The 27006-nt window shown below is 38.4% G+C and overlaps 2 protein-coding genes across 3 annotated transcripts in view; one reads left to right on the top strand and one right to left on the bottom strand.

The window, feature by feature from the left end:
• Positions 1 to 2169: 2169 nt before the first annotated feature.
• LOC103029663 (tyrosine-protein kinase SRK2) overlaps positions 2170 to 27006 on the bottom strand; it is a 44102-nt gene continuing 19265 nt past the window's right edge. Inside the window, exons 2-9 of one of the 2 annotated variants that reach the window (XM_049477634.1) lie at positions 19102 to 19582; positions 11587 to 11708; positions 9022 to 9185; positions 8492 to 8660; positions 7898 to 8056; positions 4858 to 5039; positions 4466 to 4655; positions 2170 to 4371 (exon numbers count right to left, since the gene is read on the bottom strand). In XM_049477634.1, coding sequence (XP_049333591.1) covers positions 4163 to 4371; positions 4466 to 4655; positions 4858 to 5039; positions 7898 to 8056; positions 8492 to 8660; positions 9022 to 9185; positions 11587 to 11708; positions 19102 to 19529 — 1623 coding nt within the window. In that variant the 5' untranslated portion in view covers positions 19530 to 19582 and the 3' untranslated portion in view covers positions 2170 to 4162. Of the gene's footprint in view, positions 4372 to 4465; positions 4656 to 4857; positions 5040 to 7897; positions 8057 to 8491; positions 8661 to 9021; positions 9186 to 11586; positions 11709 to 19101; positions 19827 to 27006 lie in introns of those variants that run through there. The other variant, XM_049477625.1, reaches the window with a different exon arrangement.
• Positions 20354 to 23270, top strand: LOC125801227 (uncharacterized). The gene is made up of 2 exons (XM_049477611.1): positions 20354 to 22602; positions 22707 to 23270. The coding sequence occupies exon 1, from the start codon at positions 20658 to 20660 to the stop codon at positions 22599 to 22601; it is 1944 nt and encodes a 647-aa protein (XP_049333568.1). The 5' UTR covers positions 20354 to 20657; the 3' UTR covers position 22602; positions 22707 to 23270.

The raw sequence follows: 27006 nt of genomic DNA, 5'->3' as shown, positions 1-27006 counted from the left end.
CACATATCTCACAGCATTGGTGTTGTTTGTTTCCTGTTTACATCTGTTTTATGCCTCTAGCACCTTATTCATATATTCTTGTCAATTTGAAATAACACTGAATGCTGTATATGTGAACGCTCATAGCTGTTATGTTTGTAACTATATTATACAGCACCAGTTAAAGGTTTGGACACATCTCTTCTCACTCACTGATTTTTACATTGTAAATGTATATTGTATATTGTAAATGATATTGAAGTTATTAAAGCTGTACAAAAATACATGCAGAATTATTCTGTAAACAGAATAATGATAATCAGAATGTTTTATACTTTAGATTCATTTAAGTACCAAATTTAGTTTGGAATACAGATCTGTTCACTCTTGGTATTTTAATGCAGTGTCTTCATGAGGGGAGAGTCACTTGGAATAGTTTTCTCGGTGTCTTGAAGGAGTTCCTGGAGGAGCTAAACAATAGTTGCTGCTTTTCCTTCATGCTGTTAAGTTCCAGCTCATCCCAAATCACCATCTCAGGTGAGTTTAGGTCAGGGGATTGTGGAAACCAAACAGTGTTTTCTTTACTATGTAATTCTGTGTGTCTCTTAATAGTTGTAATTTATTAAATATAAATCTACAATGCACAAAATATAGAAAAAACATTAAGCCAGGGTTGTCCAAACTAAGGACCGCGGGCCATTTGCGTCCCGTTTCCTTTTTTGGACCGGCCCGCGAGGTACTATAGAAATAGAATGAAAGTTGGCCCGCTGTTAAGCAGGTTTTTATAATGTGAGATTCAAAGTGTGAACGCTAGGTGTCAGAAACGGGCCAAAGAGTCGGAGAGGGTGCGCATTCCTAGCGCAGAAAAACGGGGCAAAAGAGTCTAAAAGCGGAGAGGGTGAGCATTTCTAGCGCAGAAAAACGGGGCAAAAGAGTCTAAAAGCGGAGAGAGTGTGCATTTCTAGCGCAGAAAAACGGGACAAATAGTCTAAAAGCGGAGAGAGTGCGCATTTATAGCGCAGAAAAACTGGGCAAATAGTCTAAAAGCGGAGAGAGTGCGCATTTCTAGCGCAGAAAAATGGGGCAAAAGAGTCTAAAAGCGGAGAGAATGCGCATTTCTAGCACAGAAAAACGGGCCAAAGAGTCTAAAAGTTGCTGTAATTAAGGAGTTTAATATTAAGAGACATCATGAAATGAAACATCAATTTGAAAAATCTTAGTTTACACAACACTATCAAAGATAAAGATAGTTAGTCAAGTAAAATTATGTGTAAATGAAATAATCAAAAAAAGTATTATTTAAAGTGCTATATTGCATTATTTGTTTTATTACAGAGTCTGTAGCCCGTGACTTCAAATATATTTCTCCTTCTGGCCCCCAACAAAAAAGTTTGGACACCCCTGCATTAAGCCAATTGTGTATATACATAAAGTGCTGTGAATAAGTGTTTGCCCCTTCATGATTTTTTGCATGTTTGTCAATCTTTTAGATCTTCAAAATAATTTAAATATTATTAAAAGACTAAACACAAAAGTAAACACAAAATGCAATTTTCAAATTAAGGTTTTCATTATCAAGGGAGAAAAAAAAAGGTTGAGGACCCAAGAGTTTTGGGAAAATACTGTGTGGCCTGAGGAGATGGTGGTGGTAGTGTAAAGGTCTGGGGCTGATTTGCTGCTTCAGAACCTGGAAGACTTGTAATAAATTAAATCACAAATTCTGCTGTCTACCAAAAGATCCTGAAGGCAAATGTCTGGCCATCTGTTTGTGACTTTAAGCTAAGGCAAACGTGGGTTCTGCAGCAGGACAATGATCCAAAACACACGACAGCAAGTCCACCTTCTGAATGGCTGAAGAAAAAGACTTTGGAGTGGTCTAGTCAAAGTCCAACCTGAATCACATAGAGATGCTGTGGCATGACTTTAAAAAGGAGGTTAATGTTGGAAAACACTCCAATGTGGCTGAACAATTCTGTAAAGAAGAGTGGAGCCAAAATTCCTCCACAGCACTATGAGAGACCCACTACAAGTTATTGCAAACACTTGATTGCAGTTGTTGCTGCTAAGGGTGTCCTAACTAGTTATTAGGTTTAGGGGGAAAACACTTGTTCACACAGGGACATGTAGGTTTGGCTTTTTTCCTTATTATTTTTCCTTAATATTAAAAAAGAGGTCGAGAGCAAGAGAAACTGATATTAAAACAGTTTATTTTCACAAGAATGAAAGTTAAATTACAAAAGACATCTATCACTGAAATCAATTAGGGTACATTTCAATTCCACCTTGGCTCCACACACACACACACACACACACACACACACACACACACACAGAGCTTATAAAAATACTTCCTTCTACAGACATCTCTACATTTATTCTTTCTGCTCTATTAAATTCTCCTGCAGCACTTTATAATCTGGATTGTGTGTGGTATTTATTTATTAACTCTATTTAGCTTTATTATTAGTCCTACTTGATATAAATACAATATACAAGCATATTTAGCAATCTCACTCTACCATCACCTTTGGTTTCAGACAATCAGATATTCTGTAGTACGCTCAAACCAGCAACAGGCTGAGATTTAACAGCAAAATAAAACAGCACTAATTAGAAATGTGAGAATTAAAAAAATACATTTTGTAGGAACCACACACACACACACACACACACACACAGTTTCCGTTTCGTGTCTCACATCTTTAGTTAAAGAGAGCGAACATTCCAGTGTCTGTCTGGGGACACGTCTTACATTAAAACCTGTTTAACAGGCTCAGCACAAACACACGGATACGACATGCCGATGGCTGATGTCAGTAGCAATGCGTCACCCATTCTGACAGTCAAGGAATAAAAATGTAAAGAATGGCACCAGAATTCCCGACAGGGATGATACTTGTTCTGAACCTACCTCTGTGTAAAACGAACATACAGCTAAATATCCCCCATTTAAATCTAACAGACCTCTTTACAGTATGGTTTATTGTTATCTATAAAATGCGTATAATAGTATTTCCCTACAACCCATTCTCTGTACTCTGTGTCGTCTCTGATGAATGGTTGTACAGACTGTTTAACAGAGCCTTGTATAGCTGACAGATGTTATGTTTTTTGCTCAGTTTATTTCCTGTACGTATGTGTTGTATTTAATGTCTGTTTGCAGGTGTTCAGTGTTAAATTCAGCACCTGTGGTGAGAAGGACTAACAGTAAAGTTGATGTTGACTAAACATGGACTGAAACAGAGCATTACATTAGCCTTGTAGTTATAGGGCTATTTGGTAAGATATAATCCACCAATGTTAGCTACATAAGCCTGGTAGCTCCATTGCTTATTGTGGGGTATAGGTTTTGACTACTAGTTAGCTACTTTAGCCTTGTAGTTCTATTGTAATACTATAGAAACTTCAAAACATGTTGGCAAACTGATTTAGGGTTGGTGAAGAAAACGGAGTGGAGAAAAAATTTGGCAGAAGTGTCACTTTAAAGGCTACAGCAGCTCTGTGAAATGTAGTAATGTGAAGCAGTGAAACAAGAGCTGGAGATCAGAGTTCAGTTTTGCACTTCAGTGCAGTTTACCACTCCCTTGTTATAACTTCCGCTCATAATCTCTGTGTGGATCACCTGTTTCACTGCTCGTATATGTGTGCAGTCATCCCTTATGATTTCTTGTATCTGTGAGTAATAATGCTGTGGTAATGGCACTTTGGCTTCAGAGTAATACAATAAAGTTAATTTTGTTTATATCTTGGAGTTTCCTGACACCTGAAAATCTCTGATGTCACTTAACATGGCACACTTTAAACGAAAAGGGTTGTGTATACCTCTGAAAAACAGTAGCAATAATGGAACCATAATTCTTTAAAACAGGTTTATAAAAAACATCTTACAAATATATTCTTCTGATATAAAGAGTCATTTAAGCATTCACTTGATTCTTGAGTTGATATAGTTCTATGAAGACCCCTTGGATTCGCCACAAATTGATATTTCCTTGGAACTGCTGTTACTGGAGTTTCAGTCAATCGGCTGTCTCCACAGGTGCTGATGCTTGGGAAAACTGTTGCCACAGGCACTGTTGCCATAGGTGCTGATGACAATGGAGTGTTGCCATTGGTGCCGTTGCCTGGGGCAAGCTGTTGGTATTGGGGTTTTGCTGCGAGTGCTGTTGCTGTGCTGCATTGATCAATATCGGTTAGCGTCATCATATGAACTAACATCCAGGTCGAAGTATTCCTCTAGTTTCCACTGCAGAGTTTCGAAGGTGGGCCGCTCAGCGGGCGTTTCCTTCCAGCACTCAACCATTATATCATATATCATTTTTGGACACAGTAGTGGACACGACATCCGATAGCCAGTACCCAGCTTCACAACAACCTGAGCATTAGTGAGAGCTAACAGGGAGGGGAAAAAAGAGAGAGAGAGGCTGTTAGAAACTGTGTGTGTGTGAGAGTGAAAGTGAGTGTTTGAATGTCTGTTTGAACATACTTGGATAAGGCATCTGTCCGAAGGTCATGATCTCGTACAGCAGGATGCCGAATGACCACACATCAGATTTGATGTTGAATTTATTGTCCCTAATGGCCTCGGGAGCCGTCCACTTCACCGGGAACTTAGTACCTTCGCTTGCTTCATATACGTTTTCCTCATCTACATTATCACCGTCGTTATTCTCTTTCTGCCAGAAAAAAAGAGTGAGAAAGAAAGAAAGAAAGAAAGAAAGAAACTGCTAATTTAATTTTATTCAAAAAAATTATCACTAGATGCTTCATTACTTCATTAATAATTATGTATCAGTAAATACACGCTGTTAATGATTTGGTGTTTTAATACAGACATAAAACATTAAGTAATGGGAAAATGGTGATGGTGTTTCTTACATTAAACACTCGGGCCAGACCAAAATCGGCCACTTTGCACACGTTGTTCTCTCCAACCAGAACATTCCGGGCTGCCAGATCTCTATGGATGTAATTCTGCAGCTCCAGGTAAGCCATACCTGCTGCCACCTGGGCGGCCATCTCTATCTGTTCAGTAACACGCAAACGAGCCCCTCTGTCTTCTATAGGTGAGATAAAGAGAGATAAAGATAGAAAGGAAGACATGGATTGCTCATTAAGTTTACACAACTTGAGGTGAGTGTGTGATATATTAGCCATGTGGTTAGCATCACGCTAATTACTGAAGTACAAGCTTCCATTACTTATTACATAGCTACATTACTCTCATAGCTAAACATAGCTAAACGTTTTTGGTTTAGGTGAATCCTGATGAGACAAACTTATTCACTATAAACACTGTTATCCCTGCACTGTCCTGCCTTTAATGTGAAATACTTTCATTCTGATATTTTCCTCACTATAATAAATTAAAACCAAACCTTTGTTAAAATTAAAGTGTCAAAATACAGACATAAGGACCGTTAACTTGTGTCACATTCAATGCTAAACTAACTTTTGGGATATGTGTATGCGGTCTCCTGAACTGAATATGGATGTGATTTCTGTTTGTCTGTTTGCACAGACAATTGTAGCCAAACACTGCTGGTCATCATTCCCATACACAGTGGACGATACAGTGCTTTCTATTACTGGATGTACCGATGTGTGAATTTTGGGCTGACACAGATATCCGATTAAATCAAATTTATAGTAAATTATAGACCCTTGTATTTGTAGTAACTTGGTCCTTTTCTGTCTTAACAGTTTAAATTATTGGCAATATCCATCGCCCGACAGCCATAAAATTCATTGTACATCCCTAGTTTCTATGACATATGTATAGTACTCATCTGACACTATGGATCAAGAAATGTTAAATGTCTGCACAACTTCTGAAATGGAATGTCTGAAATAGAAGATGATCAATTTACCCCACTGACCCAAAACTTTTGGTATGGCAGTGTACTCAATATTGCCTGTTTCAATTTTGTCTGCTAGGTACGGTGGCCGAGAAAGCCCAACGCAGTGCAAATTGAAAAGCGCTGCAAAAGCACAAAACACATCCATCAAAATTACAACACAGGCGCAGCAAATAGAAAAACGCGCTGCAAATAGAACCACAACACAACGGAAGTGAGTCACAACACAACGGAATTTTCCCGGGGGACCTTAAAAGATGCTGTACCAGCTGTGTACAAAGGACAATAAGTGGCAAACAAGCTTCTGAAAAGTAAGTTATGTTTATTACCTGTGATTACCACGGTTGTGTGCATATTATTAAAAGTTCTGCTTCACAAAACGCCTTGTTTGCCACTTATTGTCCTTTGTACACATAGTGAAGTCCGAGACATTACTGAAGATGCAGCTTAGCTGGTACAGCATCTTTTAAGTTCCCCCGGGAAAATTCCGTTGTGTTGTGACTCACTTCCGTTGTGTTGTGGTTCTATTTGCAGCGCGTTTTTCTATTTGCAGCACGTTTTCTATTTGCAGCGCGTTTTTCTATTTGTTGCGCCTGTGTTGTAATTTTGATGGATGTGTTTTGTGCTTTTGCAGCGCTTTTCAATTTGAACTGCGTTGGGCTTTCTCGGCCACCGTAGCTAGGACTGATTATATTTAATATAAATAAACCAAATCTAAAATTCAAAACAAAGCTGTTTTTATTAATTTGAACACAAGAACCAGCATTGTGTAGTTCAGTGTAGTTCAGACCTTATACACAAAACTATGATCTATTCATGGGCCGCTACATGTATACTACATATGCTACATATTACTACACAGAACATTATTTTAAGGAATAGAATTCTACAAGTTAGCGAATTATTTCAGACACATCATTATGTGTAGGTACTCATTGCTGTGAGACACTATAGTGTGTTGCATAAACACTCTGAACTTCAGTCTTCCTCAGTGAAGCCATGTGCATTTTGGGATTGCTACAGTACAGTCAAAACAGCATGAACAGAACATTTTTGTTCCCACAAGCTAAGCCACGATACCAATCAAAAAATAAGAGGAATAACCATCAGCCTATGAATAGGTGCACTAAGCAACAGGCCATAAAAATAATCTGCAGACAGAATAAAAGAAAGCAAGTTAGAATCCTACTGGTAAGTAGGATTCCTCTTAGAGCTGGACAATACATTATAAATACGGATATATTCTATATTATACAATATATGAAAAATGATATTGTAACATAGCACCTGCTACATTTGTGTGGAAATGGTCTGGTTTCTGGAAGGATGAAACTCAGCAATGTCAGACTTTATTACAAAATACAGTAAAACACCACTAAAAGTGAAATTGGGTTTGGGATTGTTGACTAGTTTACAAAAAAGGACACAAGCCTAAGATGAACACCTGTGATCTCTGATCCCTCTGACAGCACTGCACCAATGACTATCATTCAACAGCTTATAGAACCACATGGGCAAACCTACATCACAAACTAAAATACATTGTTACTTCAACCCAAACTTTATTATGCAAAAAAAAGAAGCCTTATGTTAATCATCTCCAGAAGAGGCATCAATTTCTCTGGGCTTAGAGTCATCTAGGATGGACCATCACACATTGGAAATGTAGTCAAACAAATCTTTTTTTAGACTAATTTGAACCAAAGACCAAAAGGACCATCCAGACTGTTTTTTAACAAGTCCGAAAAACAGTTTTTTTTTTAGTTCTGTTATTGAGATTTTAATTAATCTAATTAATTAACTCTAATTAATTTTGCAAGAGCGTCCTTGCTTTTTTTTAGCAACACAGTGCAAAACCACAAGCTGCATATGTTGACATGGCTGCAGAATAAGAAGGTAGAGCTTCTGGTCTGACCTGCTTCATACTGACTCTTTAGCATTTTACTGTTAGCAATTTAGGTTTTTATTATGTCATTAACATGTTTAAGAGAAGATACCTGCAAGTAATAATGATGATGATGTGTGTGTGTATGTGTATGTGTTTATGTGTGTGGTCTCACTTTGTAAGTACTCCAGTAGGCTGCCATTGCTCATTAACTCAGTGATGATGTAGATGGGTTCTCCGAGAGTACACACTGCATACAGTTGGATCAGCTTGGGGTGTCGGAGCTTCTTCATGATCTGAGCTTCACGCAGGAAGTCCTCAGAGTCCATCTTGTCTGAAGAACCGCAATATTTCACACATTAACATCTACTACCTGACAAACTGCAGAATACACATTCATTTTGGCCTCTTTTCCTGTGCAGTCAACGCTCACCGAAAGCACAAAGAGAGATATAGTAGCTGCCATTTTTTGTACTGGAAATACAAAGACCAAGGATCTTGCAGCACAAAGGTGCAAAATGCAAATGTGGAGCCAAACAGTTTTCTGTCTATACAGCTAGTTAACCATGCTGAGACAACCGGACATAACTAGGTGTGTAAGTATTCCATAACAAAACATGTCTGTGTGGAAAAGCCGGAACAATGACCAGCTGTGATCAGAATCATTCAACCAATAGAAAAGAAGACTATGGCTCCTTTTAAGGATCAATAATATCAATAATATGAACCACGAATATGAACAAATATTGTTTAAAGTGTGAATGCTTACCTGGTTTTAAAGTTTTCACAGCAACATACGTTGTGTTATTCCACAGACCCTCATAAACCTCTCCAAACTGTCCAGCACCGAGTTTCCGCAACAGCCGGATGGAACTGCGGGGGATTTCCCATTGGTCCACTGTGTTGTAGGACAGACCATGTGTCTGTGGAGCTTCAGCCTAATAAACACGCACACACAAACACACACACACACACAGTTGGTTTTATTATCCTCATATAGGTGCAGATAAATAAGTATATCACATAAATGCTGTACTGTAATGGTCAGTAACTGAATATTCAGTAGTGGCCAAAAGTTAAGTGATTAGTTGATACTTGTGGGTAAGTGTTGGCAATTCAGAATTTAGTTATGACCAGTAGGTAAGTAGTCAATAGGTTCTGATGTGTGAGCAGTCAGTTGGACAGTAGACAGTATATTATGGTGTGTGAATAGTCAGTACATCAATAGTCAGTAAGTATCGGTGATTTAGTATTCAGTAGTAGTCAGTAGGTGAGTAGCCATTGTACGACACTCAGTACCTTCTTGCAGGGCTGTCTGAGCCGAACGCAGAGTCCATCCTCCTGCTTGCTGTAGTGCTCCACCAGCTCCTTCAGTGTGGGGAAATTACGGCTGCTTGATACATAGTAGTGCCCATTATCCTCCCGCCTGATCTTGTAGTGTTTCACCTTTCCATCGTCAAGCACTAAACATGGATGTACAGTGTACACACACACACAATTAACATCCTCATCATGATTATTATCTCTCAGCAGACTCACAAAGAAGTATTTATATCTTTTCAGATAACTTTCTAAAAATGTAACCTCAAATTTTCCATAATTATGCTCTCAAACATTTAACTTATGATTTTAACCTCAAACTGTAAGCAGTCTTTAGCTCCTTAGTGAGCAGGAGTTGGAATGTGTGTATATGTGGGTGTGTGTGTGCATGGGTGTATGGGGAAGTGTTTAGGATTAGCAGGAATTACTGATCAGGAACACAACTTAAGTTGTATTGAGCAGAGTAAACATTGACAAATTCCCCAAATCTGACTCAAACATTATTATTATTGTTGTTGTTGTTATTCTCAAAAATTCCGAAGTTGCTGTTTTGGGTTAAGCTGTGGACAAACAACTTGAGTGATTAAGAAAGGGAGTGAGGGAGCAAGAGAAAGAGAGAAAGCACAAGAGCAAGTAAGACAGTGAGAAAAATTGTGAGAGCAAGGTAGAGATTGAATGTAATGAGCCATTAGGATTATTTCCCACTGCTGATTTTTTTCAATTAACCTTTAAAATAGATTTAAAATTTAAACTTTCACTTTAGTTGACAGACACTCATTTTACTTCAGGGGTTTTATGTCCACAGGTTCAGAGGTTCACATGGGGTTTTGCTAATGTCCAAGGTCTTATCCACACAGGGAGTCTTATCAAAATAATCAAAATAATATGATACACACTTTAATATTAGCTTGGACTGCCTTTATTCTTTGATTACGGCATGCATTTGTTGTGCTATCACAAGCTTCTACAATGTCACAATATTTATTTTTGTCCAGAGTTGCATACATTTTTTACCAGCTTTTGTGTTAATGATGGGAGATTTCATCCTACATACATCCTAAAGATTCTTAATGGGGTTAAGGTGAACAATCCATTTGTAAAAATGATGATCTAATGCTCCCTGAACCCTGCACATTTTTACAATATGAGACTGATGAATCCTAGCATTGTCATGCTGGAATATGCCTGCACCATCAGGGAGGAAAAAATCCATTGATGGAATAACCTGGTCCTTCAGTACATACAGGTAGTCAGCTGACCTCATTCTTTGGGCACATAACACTGCTAAACCTAGATTTGACCAACTAGATAATAGCACTGCCCTACAGGTTTATACAATGGGCACTAGGTATGATGGATGCATCACTCCAGCTACCTCTTTTCCTACCTCGATGCACCCATCATTCGGGAACAGTTCAAATCTGGACTCATCACATCACGTCCAATCTTTGTGATCCCTATCAGATTGAAGCCATTTTTGCTGGTTAGTATCACTGATGTGTTTCTTAAGGCTATTCAGCGGTTTTGTCCCAATTCCTTGGGCTCCCTTTACATTGTGTGTGTGGATATGCTCTTACTTTCACTATTAAACATATCCCTGAGTTCTCCCGTTGTTTTTTAATAATTTGATTTTGCCAATCGTTAAAGAGACCGCAGATCACAATCATTCAGGATTCCTTGAAGATTATGTTTCCCTTATGTTTCCCCACTGTCCTTCCATTTTATAATAATGAGTTGGACAGTTCCTAATCCTTTTTTTGTAGTTTCAACAATCTCTGTAGATGTTTCCTCTGCTTAATGCTAGTGCTGGGCAATTTTCACGATTAATTCGAATTACAGTTTTAATGCGATTTTTAAAATGGTAATCACGATTTTCATTTTTACATACAGATATTTTTTAAATCTAAAATATGCGAAAACGCTAATCAATTCTTAAATATTTTTCGTTCATACCCATACAAGCCAAACACTCAATGAAGCCAAACACAAACGTACCGAGCTTGTAGCGGAAAAATAGTGGACTTCAGCGGTGTGGAATTCGTAATCCAACCGTTTCTAAAAACTGCAGCGTCATCACTGTACGGTGAGCTTCCAAGATTTTTTGCTAAACAATAATGCGTGCTCCTGTTTCTTTCACATTTTAACTTTAGAGTCTTTATTTCAGTCATAAACTCATGTTCTGAAGTTTAATCCACTGAGATTCTCCGCGGCTCTGCGGCATATCAACGCATGAGCTTGTAAACAATGTTCTGAATCTTTGATTCACTCAACCCAAAGCATCTGAAAGCATGCATGTATACACACACACACGGTATGGTCTGCACTTGAACCCTAAAGGAGAGATTTAAGTGAAACCAAAATAAATGTAAACATAGTTTTGACCATTTCTTTGTCATCTGTAATTTTAATTTTAGTAGGAAGAAAAAAATCTTATCGAAAATCTTTTTTTTTGTAAAATAAACAAGATTTTTTTTTGGCCATAATCGCCTAGCTCTGCTTGATGCTTGCTAATAAATCAAGCTAAGTAATTAGCATTGTGTGTACCTGACAGGGACAGTTCTCCAGCCTGACTTTCACAGTGTCTGATGAGAAACGCTCCATGTTTATTTCCTTCTGCCTGCAGCAGCTTCTCCGCATCCAAGCGCTTTGTATCAGCAAAGTACCACCTACAGACCCGGGGAGAGGACACAGTTACTGTTATTAAAGGGACATTCTATCTATTTATACTCAAAATGTGTAAAAATAAGAAAAATAAATGCATTATAAGAAATAAAGGGTTAAACTCTGACTGCAGTTTGAATAAAATCGATGAAAGGTGAGATGGCTATGCCCAACAAAAGAGGGTCTGTGTCCCCCTGAAAAATACTGGGTTACAAATAGAGCACCATCATTGATGTAGTAAGTAAAGCACAGAAATGGATTCTTCTGGACGGGAACCTGCAGCCAGCTAAAACAATTCATCTACAGGCATCTATAGTGTCTGACCTGTAAACTTTACAAATGAAGATGGCTGCTCTGCATGAGCATGTGCATTGCAACAGTCCCAGAGTGTATGGTCATGGTTTTTTATTGGCCAGTTAATATTTAACACTGACTAACATCACAGTCTGTTGCTTACTGTAAACATTATTTTCCTAACACTAGCTTGATGTAAAAGTACATTTGTCAGTGACTAGCTTAACTACATACAGTGTTAGCTACCTCAGTGATTAAATATATCCAAGCCATTTTATGTGTAGAATTTAACTAAAATATTGATACACCACTTCAGGTAAAGAGCAGGTTACTATGATAGGGCCCTATGATTTCCTTTATGCAGAGCTTATAGCTGCATTCTGGTGTTCTGAGGTTTGTAACTAAAGACTCTAATGAACTAAAGCCATAATCCACATATCATACTGAACCACAAAACCTACTAATGTAACCAGCCCAGTGCCATCCATCTGTTTTCAAACACCAGCCATTAATTCAGTTTGGGAATACAGTTTGCATCGCCAGTTAGCTCAAAGCCATTATGGCTTGTCAGTCAGATAATAGAAATAAAAAGATGTTTACTAAAATAAATTACTATTGATTAAAATAATAAATAACATTCTATATTTTATTTTATTTGGACATTTAAGCATTTTATGCAGGGCTGGTCTATTTTATTATAACAGAGCAAAATATTTCAGCTATTTATTTATAAAGCAGTCACTTTTTAAGACATATTAGAGTGTTACACAACACCCACCAATACAGCAGACACCTGATACTCATCACATGACACACAGCAGCTAAAACAAACACACACACACACAACATGCGCATGCACATATATACACACATAAGCACACACACACTGGAATAACTGGAATCATGACATTGAACTAAATTCCACCTACTTTGCTGATTACGTTTAGCTTAGAAGGCTTAGAAATATTTCACACATATGATCTAGAGATAAACTTACACACAGTTTTGTCAGTCAAACATTCATTTTGTCATCTTCCACTTACTCATAAATATCCCCACTTTAGTCCAAATAATCCTGTCAGGATAATTACATTCTCGTCATATTGTACAATAAATGGACATGACCTCAATAATAATTGAGAATTGTGATTCCGTCTACTGTGTTTATTTTTATATTTGTTCACATACAGCTCTGGAAAAAATACGACACCACTTAAAAGTGATGAGTTTCTTTGATTTTACCAAATTGAAAACCTCTAGAATACAATCAAGAGGAAGATGGAGGATCACAAGCTATCAAAACAAGCTGAACTGCTTGAATTTTTGCACCTGGGGTGAAATAAAGTTATCCAAAAGCAGTGTGTAAGACTGGTGGAGAAGAACATGCCAAGACGCATGAAAACTGTGATTAAAAAACAGGGTTATTCCACCAAATATTGATTTCTGAACTCTTAAAACTTTATGAATATGAACTTGTTTTCTTTGCATTATTTAAGATCTGAAAGCTCTGCACCATTTTTGTTATTTCAGCCATTTCTCATTTTCTAAATGATAATATTTGTATCTGGAGAAATGTTGTCCAAAGTTTATAAAATAAAACAGAAATGTTCATTTTACCTAAACATCTCCCTATGAATAGCAAAATTAAGAGAAACTAATACAGAAACTGAAATGGTCTCTTTTTTCCAGAGCTGTAAATAACAGTGAACTGTAGACAGTTATGCAATGACCAATGCTTCAATAACTCCATATTGTGGACTACAGTAGGTGAATACAAAAGAGTATATTAAACGTTTTTTGTGTTAAAAGGGGTGTAAATGCATTTTTATGCTGTTATATTATAGTTATGTCAGTGGCATTTAATGGTCTTAAAATGACAACAATAATTTATTTGACGATAAATAATTTACAAAAAATTGCTATTGTGGCAGGCCTAACTCCAAAAATGATCAAACACCCTTTAGTCTTACACTGGACGTGTAATAGAAGTTTACGCCTCACCAATTACTGGTTGAGCTATGAGGCTAACGTACCAAGCTAACAAATAACAGAAGCCAACACCCCAAACAATTAGCATGGTGCTAAATTTTAAACACGATTTAATTATTTCACACACTCTCTCACACACACACACACACACACACAGCTTAATTTGCTTTCTTAAGTTTTTAACATTTAAAAGCTAGCTCAAATGCTACAGTGTAAAACCATCACTAAAACAGACCATGGAGTCCTGAATGGTCTGAGCACTGTGTGGATGAGACGCTCACCTTTAACACAACTTCAGATGTGTTCAAGATAAGCGTTATTGAGGCAGTTAATAGTAGAGGTTGATGGTAAACGGACTCTGCATTCTGTTGATTTATTACAGTGAGCGAGGGTAAAGCTCACCAATCATTAACAAAGTGTCCATTGCTTCCTGATTCTCTGTATATCATTCACCAGCACACACACACACACACACACACACACACACACACACACACACACCCCTGAGTTCTTCACTATCTTGTGTATTTCAGAGACAGTGAGAGACAGTGGAATGTGGAACCAAATGCTTGACTCCAGCTCTCATTCCTAACTTCAGTCCTAATTGTATGTGTTGGCGAATGATACACTTTTTTTTTTTTAATCTGAGGAAAGCTTTTTAGCTTTCATGTCCTTAGTCATCTTAATACGTCATTAAAAAGACTTTTAAAACCACTTCAATTACACCATTCTTTTTTATAATTTTTTATAATTTTTATTTATAAAAGCTTTGGATTGCTCCTGATTTGGATTTTGATCCACATTGATTTTAGCTATTAGCTCAGGGCCAGTGCAGCATTCCAATGTTTAGGAAAGTACCTGCTTTTTCTCGCGCTCTCTCCCACACACACACTTACAGGAAACAAATCACTGCCGTGTTTTTCCTGTTGGAGTGAAACTCAATTTCTCCCAAAATTCCAATGATACAGTTATCTAAGCAACAACATACACTATAAAAAACATATTACCAAAGACTTTTATCACATTTGTGCTCAAAGGTTGGCATACTAAAACACACACTATAAATATTCATGATCATTTTACAGAGTGTAATACAAAGCAGGAAATGAAAAGGTTTCTCACAATGCTCTCTGCATCCTTATTGTGACAAACTGTAATACACTACCAGAAGTACTGGGGCACACTACAATGCACTCATATAATCCACACATCCATTCACATTAACAGCAGCAAATACACTATAGGAAGTACAGGGGGTGCCTTATAATACTCTAGAATTGATCCATATGATCATTGTGGGCTCTCTATACTGTTTATATGATCAAAACACTCTTTGTGTTTTAGATAAACATTTGTTATAAAACAAATCAGAAATGTAGGGGTGCTCCATAATGCTACATTAAATTTATATAAACCTTTTAAATAAACATTTGTTATACCAAATTTAATTTGTTTTTCAAATTTTACGGTGGCTGATTAAGTTGATTAATATAGAATATACAGGATATTAGAAAAGACGTTTTGTTGGAGCTATGTGCTGCGTCAGAATGCTATTTAGAGACTACAGTGTGGGTGTGTCCTTTGAATGATCTTCATATCACATCTGCAAGATAATGAATCAAGAGTGGCCCAACCATGAGGGGAATAAAAATGGACTTTGGCTGATATTGATGTATCATAAAAACAATATCATAAAAACACCACACAGGCCTAAACATGTGACACTAAATATGTGGTCCGTATTTATAATGCACCAAACTACCAATGCTATGAAATTATTAAATATAAAAACATACAAATAGCGCAATGCAAGACATGCTATTAATAGGTCTTATTCTCTTATTCTGATTTTAGATGAAGAAATGTAACAAAATGTTTAATCATTGATTTTTTTGGAGGAAACTGACTCATTTATTCATTTTAATTCAAATATAAATTAACATTTTAAAAATACAAAATGTTTCATATTACCCCAATAATTAATTAACCATTAAGAAAACTGAATATAAGTAGAGTTATAAATATCCCAGTATCCCAAAATAGATGTGGCTCATTCACCACCTCCTGACTGATTTAATTTTACACTCTTACTGATAAAGAAGACATTTAAATATGTTCTATAATCAGTTTTCGGTGTAATTTATTGCACACTTTAAAGCATCTAATTCCATCCTAACTTAATGTCTGCTTATTAACCTTTACATGTATTATATAAAGCCAGCAGTACCTAAAAGGTGTACTTTCCTCTGGCATTCCTATGAGCAGTAGAGGTATAGGTGCTAAAGACTTCAACACAGAATTATCTCACATGTTCTAAAAATAACGTTCTTAATTTTGTAGTAGTGCTCAACACTGGCACTACCTAGAGTAGAAGCACTAAAGACTGAAGTAAGAGGTGCTTGAGAGTGGCACTACCAAGAGTACAAATGCTAATGGCTGGCACAACCAGGAGTCAATAAACTAAAGAGTAGCACTACAAAGAGAAAGAAGTCTGATGAGAGTATCTATGAAGAAAACGTGATATAATAATTGGAATTACCAAGAGTAAGAGTCCAAAAGACCAGTATTCTAAATAATAAGAGCCAAAATGCCTGGCACTACCAGAAGTCAACGACTTAATAACACTAATTAATGACACTATGAAGAGTGTCCTAAAGAGACACTGTAAATAGTAGAAGCTCTAATAAGTGTCATTGACAAGTGCAAGAGGCCTACAGACTGTCACTAAGAGAAAAACCTAAAAACTGTCATCATGAAGAGTATAAGTGTGACAAAATGGTACAACAAAGAGTCAAAGGTCTAAAGACTTTTTGAAAGATATCAATATCTGGAGGGACGTAGAAAAAATAACAAAACTTACCACCAAATGGCACAAAAACTCCCCTATTTTTCATAACTATAAACTTCTTACTGCCAGTAAACCTTTTTCTTTTCCTACGTGGCAACAGAAAGGTATTAATACTCTAGGTTGATGATAATAATCTTTATTGATGATGCTGGTCTCCGGACATTCCAGGACTTACAATCGTTCTACAATTTACCTGGTTATTCCTTTTTTCTTTATTTACATTTGCGCTCTGCCATGAAAACTTACGGGGTTCCCTGGAATTCACAATTATCTCTTCACCCTCTACATAGATTTTTCTGTGGCAATATGGAAACGAGAGGCTTGGTTTCAGCCATCTACACTACTTTACTCCAAGCTACATATAAACCATTAGGGATTCTGACAATTTGAGAAAAAGAACTTAAACTTCCTGATGATCAAATTGATTGGCAAACAGTTTGGACCAACATTATCTCTTCCTCAAAAAATCCAAATCATCAGTTAATCCATTATAACTTTGTGTTTAAATATTATTTTAAACCCTTTAAATGTTATTCCATGCATCTTATCCCTTCTCCTTTATGTACATTTTGTACTTTGTACATTTGGTGCATATGGTACCTTTTTGCACATGTTCTGGGAGTGTCCCAAGGTGTATAGATTTTGGTCTAAGGTATCTTCTACTCTTTCAGAAATTTTGGGGACTACAATTCCAATGTCACCTCAACTTTTTCTTCTGAACGACAACTCCTGCTGTGATTTGAACAGTACAGAAAAGAAAATCTGGATGGCTGGCACAACCGCAGCCAAAAAATTATTAGCTTTGTGTTGGCGTTCCCTGAGTTGGAGAAAATGGATTCTTTTCAGTATTGACGTTATCAACCTGGAACTTTCTACCGCCCGCATTCATGGCGCTAAGGAAAAGACACTGCTGGCTTGGGAAAATGCTGCTGAGATGTTTATGGCATTGCTCTGAACTTTTAGTTCTATTTCTGAATACTATCACATTGTTTTTGTTCTTCAATATTGTATTGTACATTGTTGCTGGTAATGTGGATAAAAATGAAAATAAATAAATAATTGATCACAAAAAAGAAAGATATCAATATCAATATCATAAATAGGAGTCCTAAAGACAGCTTGATATTTAATATTCAATGGATATGCATGTTTCAGCAGTTATTTTGCTCAAAGACAACATCCTAAACTCTCCCATATTACATCCGACTAACTTTACCAAGGTACTATAAAGAATAGCACCACCAAGAGTCAAAGTCTTAAAACTGTCAATATTAAGTGTGTAAATCATAAAGCAAAACACTATGAAGAGTAGAAACTTTAAACTACTAAGCGGCAAAAAGAATCCTACGGATTAGCACTAAGAGTAGAACAGTTGAAGAAGACTGGCAGAGGTCTAAAGGCTGTCATTACTGAGATTTAGATGTTTGAATTTTGAAAGATTAGTAATATCATGAATAAGAGTTCTAAAGTCTAGCACAACCAGGAGTCTTAAAACTGGCACAATTAAGAGTCAAATTCCTAAAGAAAAAAAGGTATGAAGAGTAGAGTAGCTCTAATAAGTGGCATTACCAAGAATAAGACTCCTACAGACTGTGACTAAAAGGAAAGCCTAAAGACTGGCAGAAGTACTAAAGGCTGTTAATAAAAAAAGTCTAACTGACTGGCATAATGAGATTTCAATTACTGAGTTTGCAAAGCTTAACAATTTCATTTACTGGCAACATATCAAATACCCCAAAAGACTGGCACTGCCAGGAGAAAAAGTCTTTAAACTGGTAAAGAAAGAGTCAAATTTCTAAAGAAAAACATTATAAAGAGTAGATTAATAACTGGCACTAAGAGTAAAACCTAAAGACTGACACCATCAAGAATATGATCAAGAAATGCTATAGACTGGTACAACCAAGTGTCAGGTGTCTATAGGCTGGCATTACTGAGATTTAGACCACAGATTTTTTAAAACATAGACAATATTACGAATATGAGCCCAAAAAGACCGGCACCACCAGGAGTAAAAACTTTAAAAACGGGCATTATCAAGAGTACAATTACTAAATAACAACACTATGAAGTTTACTGGTATTACCCAGAAGAAGAGTCCTTATGAGTAGAAGTGCTAAAGACAGGTATTGGTAAGAATACGAGAGGTCTGGCACAACCAAGAATTACAGAGAATAGGTACCCTAAAGGAAATAATTAGGAAGAGTAGCAGCATTAATCTACTGATGAGCTCTGCAGACTGGTGGTGTTGTGTTGGTGATACTCACGGTTCTGCGTCCAGACTCTCCACAGGGGCTATGTAGTTGGCTGGAACGTATCCCTCCTTGTTGGCGGAGACACCGGTCAGAGCTTTAACGAACCACCAGTCTGTGTCGTACTTCTGCAGCAGCTGGAGTTTATCTCCTGTGTGGAAGCTCAGGTCCTCCGCTGTGCGCTTCGAGTAATCAAACAGAGCCACGAACTGAGACACAGGGTTGGACTGAGACACAGGTTTGGACTGGGGCACAGGTTTGGACTGGGACACAGGCCGGGGCTGCTCTGAGACCATCTGTTCGAAAGCATGCTTGTTCTGCAAGACCACAATGTCTTCTTTTTTAGGAGTTTGTTTCACAGGCGGCTCCTCGGGCTGTTTCTGCCGCAGACACGGGAAGGTGGAGGTACAGCAGCTCACGATGCGCTCGCTCACAGTCCCCATCCTGCAGAAACTACACCACCGAAACTACAACTACTTAAATACAACAACTACACCTTCCTTCAGCCTCCAAATCACACACCTGCACAGCGGTAGAGTCCAGCACACACCATGGTCTGTGTTCTACACACTACATGAAGCTGAAGGAGCTCACACTGACCAGTCCCTGACCAGTTCAACCAGTATACGAGTAGAGTCCTCTCATTAAAGTGAGTTAAAGTCCGTCACTGAACCAAAAACACAGCTTTGCTGCTCTTTCCTGGTCGCTACCTGCTGAGACACCTGCCCGTTCAGACCACGCCCCTCTAATTTCAGTCACTCCCACTAATGAAATGCATCCCATAGCCAGGAGAGGGCGCCAGAGACAGTTAGTGAGATTCACTCGGAGACCCCGCCCCCCCGATTTTAGCCGACTCCACTCTCAGCTCATCTTTGGGAGGAGGAATTTGGGAGGGGATAGCGGTGAGACGCAGATTTTTGTACGTCACCTGGGGGGGATATATATAGAGGATATATATATATATATATATATATATATATATATATATATATATATATATATATATATATATATATATATATATATATATATATCCTCTAAAACCCCTTTATCATTTGTAATCATTTTCAAGAACAAAGAACAGCTGGTCTGAAAATAAAAAAAATATATGTTCTAAAGCTGATGTTTTATGTGGGATTCATCTTTACTGTCTGAAAATTTACTTTTCTGTTTCTGAAGAACAGACTTTTGAATAATGCCTTTTGAATATTTATAACAAGGTTTTATCTCAATTTAATAACACTCATGTCATCTCTGTTTCACTTATAAATAGGGTGACCAGATGTCCCGCTTTGTGCGGGACAGTCACGCAATTTCATTACTTTTCATGCGTCCCGCAAATTGAGACGCTGTCCCGCATTAGTGACAATCAGACTCCAGTTTTAAAATGCGTGTTTTGTAATCTGGCATGTGTGGGGAAAGCAGTGAAGGCTGTCAGCAGGGGGCGGGGCGCCGGGGGCGGGCTGTTTCATCATGTCAATCAAACGGGAACGCGGACGCGGGTTAAGGGCACGCCCACCAACACAAACCAATGCAAATCAGGTTAGAACAGCGCCGGCGTGCAGCACGAGATGGAGGAAAGGGAGGTAAGCGCGACGCGCACAGCTAAAAAGCGAAAATGCAGCTACAACAAAGACTGGGAAACTATCTACCCCTGGGTGAAACCAGTGCAAGGCGAGTCTGGTAAAGTTTTGTGTGAAGTTTGCTTGAGTCATTTTTCCGTTTCACACGGAGGTGAATACGACGTGAAACGACACAGACAGTGCGAGACTCACAAAAAGCGTGTTGCTCAGAAGGAGGTTTCCCAGTCCATGCATACGTTCCTGCTAAAACCCAAACAAGATTCAAACGTAGATAAAGTAACAGCAGCTGAACTAACTAGCGTTTACCACACTGTGAAACACTCCCTGTCATACAGGTCAGAAGACTGTGGTAATAAGCTAACATCGGCCATCTTTCCAGACTCTGAGATTGCAAAGAAAATGTCATGTGGTCGTACAAAGGCAGCATCCTTAGTTACAGATGTGCTTGCACCTGCCTCTGTGGAGAGTTGTTTAAGAGAATTAAAAACGCCTGTGGTTCAAGAACTCACAGGTGATAAAAAAGCCCACACGCCATTTTTTTCAGTGGCTTCAGATGCATCTAATCATGGCACCACAAAACTCTTCCCACTGTCTTTGAGATATTGGACACCAAAGCTGGGTTTGAAAAGCAAGATCCTTGACTTTTATGAAGATAGCCATGAGTCAGCTGCTACCATACACTGCCAGATTACAAGCAAGCTAGAGGAAAATGGCCTGCAACTGGACATGATTTCAGCTTACACTGCTGATAATGCTAGTGTAAACTACGGGAAAAACAATTCTGTTTTCCAAAAGCTAAAGGCAGACAACAGTGGCATCATCAAAGCAAACTGTGTGGCCCACATAGTACACAACTGTGCAAAGCATGCTGGAGACATGCTGAATGTTGACATTGACTCTGTAGTGAACAAAATATTCAGTCACTTTTCAGTGTCTGCACAGCGCACAGAGGAATTGAAAGAAGTGTTTGCCTTTGTGGAAGAAGATTATCATGTTGTACGAAGACATGTACCCACAAGATGGTTAAGTCTGTGGCCTGCTGTCCAGAGGCTACATGACAGCTGGGCAGCTATCAAGAGCTATTTCTTGTCACTTGGAGAGAATCAGTGCCCAAAAGCACTGTGGAAGCTGTTAAAAACAGATCAGGATGGTGAGGGGCAACCCCTTGAGCTACAGGCCTACCTGGCTTTCCTCAATAACATACTGAAGATCTTCCATGATGTTGTGCTGCTGTTGGAGGGACAGGATGGGACCGTCTGTGAGCTGTATGACATAATGCTCACTCTCAAGACAAAGCTCCAACAGCGACAAATTGATTGTTTCTTTGGAATGGAGACCAGTGCTATTCTCCAACAGTTTCCAGACCAAAAAGCAGCAACAATCAAACATGATTTTTCCAACTTCTACAAGACGGCACTCAACTACCTGGAAAAATGGTACGACTTCACAGACAACAACTACCAGAAGAATGTTAGATGCTTGGCACTGAAGAGCAGCTTTACATTCTCCCAGCTCAGTGATGCCGTGGAGGTCCTACAGATAGGGTCGAAACTGGATATGGATGAACTCTATGAGGAGTACTGCGTGACTCTGCCACGCCAGCAGGAAATTGTGGAGAGAAAAGCTCCTGTCGTGGAGAAGTGGGCACTTTTGCTTAAAAGCACAAAAACACCAAATCTGACTGCTGTTGCATCCTTTCTCTTCAGCATTCCCATCACCAATGCTTCTGTAGAGAGAGTGTTTTCCCTTGTAACTGCAGCATGGACTGACCAGAGGAACCGTTGCTCTGTGGAGCTTATCAAGAGTGAAATTCAAGTCAAGACCAACTTTGAATACAGTTGTAAGGAATTCTACAGCTTTGCACTTAAGCAGAAGGCCTTATTAGAAGCTGCACGCTCAAGCAAAAAGTATAAAGCCAAGAGGAACATCTAAGGTAAGGTAAACATTGTCTAAGATATAAATTAGTATATTGTGAGCACTGAGCCGATGTGGTGCAAGATTTTATGACAGTGCTCTCTTCTTGTGCTTCACTGCTAGGTGCCTTCTCTGGTGCTGAGAGTGCATTGTCTGTGTGGGCCCAGCCTGTCTGCAGTTGTTGGTGTGATAGAGAAAACTGAAAGACTTTTGATGGACAGAACTAAAAAAAACAAACAAAAAAATTCAGCCAGGTGTTCTCCTTGATGCTGAAAGAGCAGTGATTGTGTTACTATAATGGACAAAACTGAACAAAAAAGTATTATTTAATATACCTTTTTTTTTCCTCCTGACCAAATTTAATGTGTATTTCTAATTTTATTTATTTTATACCCAGTGGTGCCTTTAGTTGGCATTTTCCAGTAAATGCAGATCATTTTCAAATGCATTTATTTTGTGTAGCCCATTCAAGTGATTCTCATTTGAGTGAGTTTTTTCTTGTTCAGATAATCAGCCTCTGTAATACACGTGGCCTAATCCAGTACATATGTGGTTCAGTATATTATTCTACTAGAAAAAAAAGCACTTTAATGTGGTGTTTGGAGTCGTGCAGGAGTTGTGTTGTTGCTCTGTGTTGTTAGAGAAAATGCAGGAAACCCATACCCTTAATAAAGCACATTAAAGAACTGTCTGTTCTGTTTAATTGTACACAGTCGGGTGTTTTAACTTGAGAAGCACTGTGAAATAGTATGAAAGGTCCATGCTTACTATTTTTTTTTACTTGAGAGAAAGTTGCATTTAAATAAGTTATTATATGTAATAAAAATGTATATACAAATAAAAATGTGTGTATGTATATATGTATATGTGTGTGTATATATATATATATATATATATATATATATATATATATATATATATATATACGCACACATATACATACATACACACATTTTTATTTGCAGTCTGTTATGTGCTAAAGAGGCAGAATAGAGATGTTTAATTTTTTTGTTTTGTTTAGACTGCCTCGATGCATTGGTGTCCCACACTGTCCCACACAAACATAGTCTTGGTCCCACATCTGTTGAATTGGAATCTGGTCACCCTACTTATAAACTGCATTTATTCACACCAGAAGTAAACAAACAGCGCATTCATCGCGAGATCCGCTACTGTTCACGTGGGCTGCAGGTGGACACTGCCCGTCCTGACTTCTCGACTTCTTCGCTCCTCGCGTACGCGTCTCCTTAAGTTTTTGAAGGACGTGCACGACCTACAGACAGACGCAGGATACGCGAAGCAGCCATGGTTAGGCTTGGGAATCGAGAATCGATTCCTGTTGAGAATCGATTCCGTGTGTTTCGATTCCACGGAATCGTTTGGCACCTTGCTTAATGATTCTCTTATCGATTCCAGACAGCACGATCATGCAAGTTACACATGTTACGCAAGTTACGCATGTTACGCAAGTTACGCATGGTTGAGTAAGCACGTCTTTTCAATGGCGTCCACTAGGTTAAAACGCTCGAAAGTTTGGCTTCATTTCACGCTACACAAGGATGGCAACTGGCTGAAAACTAACTCTGTGTGCAGGCTTCCTCCACCCCATCTGAGAGGGTGTTCTCCACAGCTGGAGACACCATAAGCCCCGAAAGATCCCGTATCCTTCCAAAAAAAGCAGATATGCTCATCTTTCTGCAAAAGAACTCTTAATTTTCCCTACTACTACTTGAGTGCACACACACACACACACAGTAAACAACATATCTAGAGTATTTAAGTCCCCTTTTGGTGAAAAGCAGATATGTTTATCTTTCTGCAAAATAACTGTTAATTTTTCCTACACACACACTACTTGAGTGCACACACACACACATACACTTGTTATTAGAGAGTATTTGCTACATTTCCATATTGCCAGTTGCACATTGTTGTGGACATGTTGACCTTGTTGTTGAGTTTGTAAGGTCGTATGATATTTAAGTAAACAAAGTTGGTGCTTATGAAACTGTTTGCTCTCCTTTTTTCCCCAAATTGGAATTGATAAGAGAATCGATAAGGAATCGAATCGTTTCACAGAATCGATAAGGGAATCGGAATCGGAAAAATCTTATCAATTCCCATGGTGCGTACGCGAACGTGTAGTTAACAGCAAGTATATCTCTACCTTTAAGGTGCTTACACACTGAACGCTTTCGTTACACACACACAAAACACACACTCTAACATTAAAACCTGTTTAACAGGCTACACACAAACACACGTATACAACATGCCAATGACTGATGTCAGTAGGAATGCTTCACCCATCTTTACAGTCAAGAAATAAAAATGTAAAGAATGAAAGCAGAAATCCCAACAGGGATGATATTTGTTCTGAACCTACCTCTGTGTAAAACGAACATACAGCTATATCTCACCCCTTTAAATGTAACAGACCTGTTTACAGTATGGCTCCTTTAATTTTCCCCAATATTTGTCAGTGCACCTTATGTATAAATTTTACCAGTCAGGTATTAAGGAGCAGTAAAGCCACTCCGCTGAAGTACAGCTTTATACAGGAGTTTTAGTTCTCCAGCAGTATTAGCATAAGCGCTAGCTCTTTGGCCGTCCAGAGGTGAGTATCGTCCTGTAGCTTGCTGATAACCCTGACTAATACTGCTGGAGCAGCATTAGCATTAGCCGCTAGCGAAAAATATGGTATGTGTTGTATTTAATGTCTGTTTGCAGGTGTTCAGTGTGGTGACTGTTTTGATTGACACCTGCTGTTTGCAGGTATTCAGCACCTGTGGTGAGAGGACTAACAGTGAAGTTGATGTTGACTAAACACGGACTGAAGCAGAGCATAGCAGAATCACAGTGTCTAACACAGGGGTGTCAAACTCATTTTGGCCGAGGGCCACATTGGCATATTGGCTGTCCTCCGAGGGCCAGATGTAACTTATAAATGTAATAAAATGTAACCAAATGTAATATATGTAAATGAATGTAATTACTCCTTAATGTTAAATAACTCTCAATATATTATTTATTCAATCAAATATTACAGTTGCATGGAAAAAATGTTTGCTTGTTGCTCTATTAACATAAATCCTTTTAATTTGTCATGTCATGAAACTCCATCAATCAAGAACCAAACTATTCAAGTGAATAGAAATGACATCAAGTTATATTAACTTTGAAATTATTAACTGAAATAAGGCTTAATAAATATAAAATCAAAAATTGTGAGCTGTTAAGAACATGTGACAGATTTAGCATTTCCTCAGATTTAGCAGTTCCTCATCCAACCACTAGTGGGAGCTGCAGCAGCAGCACCACAAGTCCGCAGTCTTTACTGAGTCAGAGCTACAGCCCAGCCACGGGCTACAGGGCTCAGCTCAGCCAGTCTGGAGCGTTTTTAAAAATTTTAAGTTCTTCTGTGTATGAAATAAAGATTTTTGTAACCGAATAATACAGCTCTCTACAGTTCATCTTTCAGCCCAATCAGCTAACAGCAGCCGTTTAGAGCATGAGTCACTGCTGGGATTACATTATAAACAGGTCAGTTATCGCGCTGCTAACCTCAGGATGTTTATAACTACGGAGTTTAGTGGACACACCACGGCTGCAAGGTTAGACTGTTGAAGGCTACTGAAGACTATTAAAGGCTATTGGAGGTTATTGAAAGGGTTATTGAGGGCAGAAATTAGTAAAGGCTGGTTAGATAAGTTATTCACGTCCTCGTACTTTGCTGCGGTGAAACTGCGACTAGCGCTGTCCCAGTGATGTTTATTAACGTCATTAAAACAGATTTTGTCAGCTATTGTCTTATAAATATTTACACAGAACTTATATCTCTCCTAAAAAGCGTTTATTTTGGTCAGTAACACTCTTCGTAACACAAAAGGCATACCGGTCTTTCGCCTTGAAGCACAGCCGTCCGTCTGCATCAACTTCTCTTTTTCTGGACATTATGGGATAAACATTTATATGTCTCAATTCCACCCGCGAAGTTACACCTTCCGTCCGGCAGGGTTTCCACATCAATGACTACACTGCCGTGTAGTGGCAGTAAGCCGTAACTTTGCGGGTAATACAATCGACAAGCATTGTGGGAAATGTATTTTTTGGTCAAAGAACGCTTCTGACTTATTTATTATAGACACTAAGATCTTACAAGCTCTCGCGGGCCACATAAAAAGACGTGGCGGGCCACATTTGGCCCGCGGGCCTTGTGTTTGACACATGTGGTCTAACACCTTATTAACAAGTCTGATTGAGTTAGCACCCTGCTAATAGGTCAGGTATATGCCTGTATTACTAGTTAGCTACATTAGCCTGGTAGTTCCATTGCTTATTGTGGGGTTTAAGCTTAGATCACTACTTAGCTACATTAGCCTTGTAGTTCCAGTGTAATACTATAGAAACTTCAAAACGTTGG

This window comes from Astyanax mexicanus, chromosome 1 (assembly GCF_023375975.1).
Source record: "Astyanax mexicanus isolate ESR-SI-001 chromosome 1, AstMex3_surface, whole genome shotgun sequence".
Classification (NCBI taxonomy): Eukaryota; Metazoa; Chordata; class Actinopteri; order Characiformes; family Acestrorhamphidae; genus Astyanax; species Astyanax mexicanus.
Note: the sequence above shows the minus strand (reverse complement) of the source record. Positions and strands in the feature narration are given on the sequence as shown.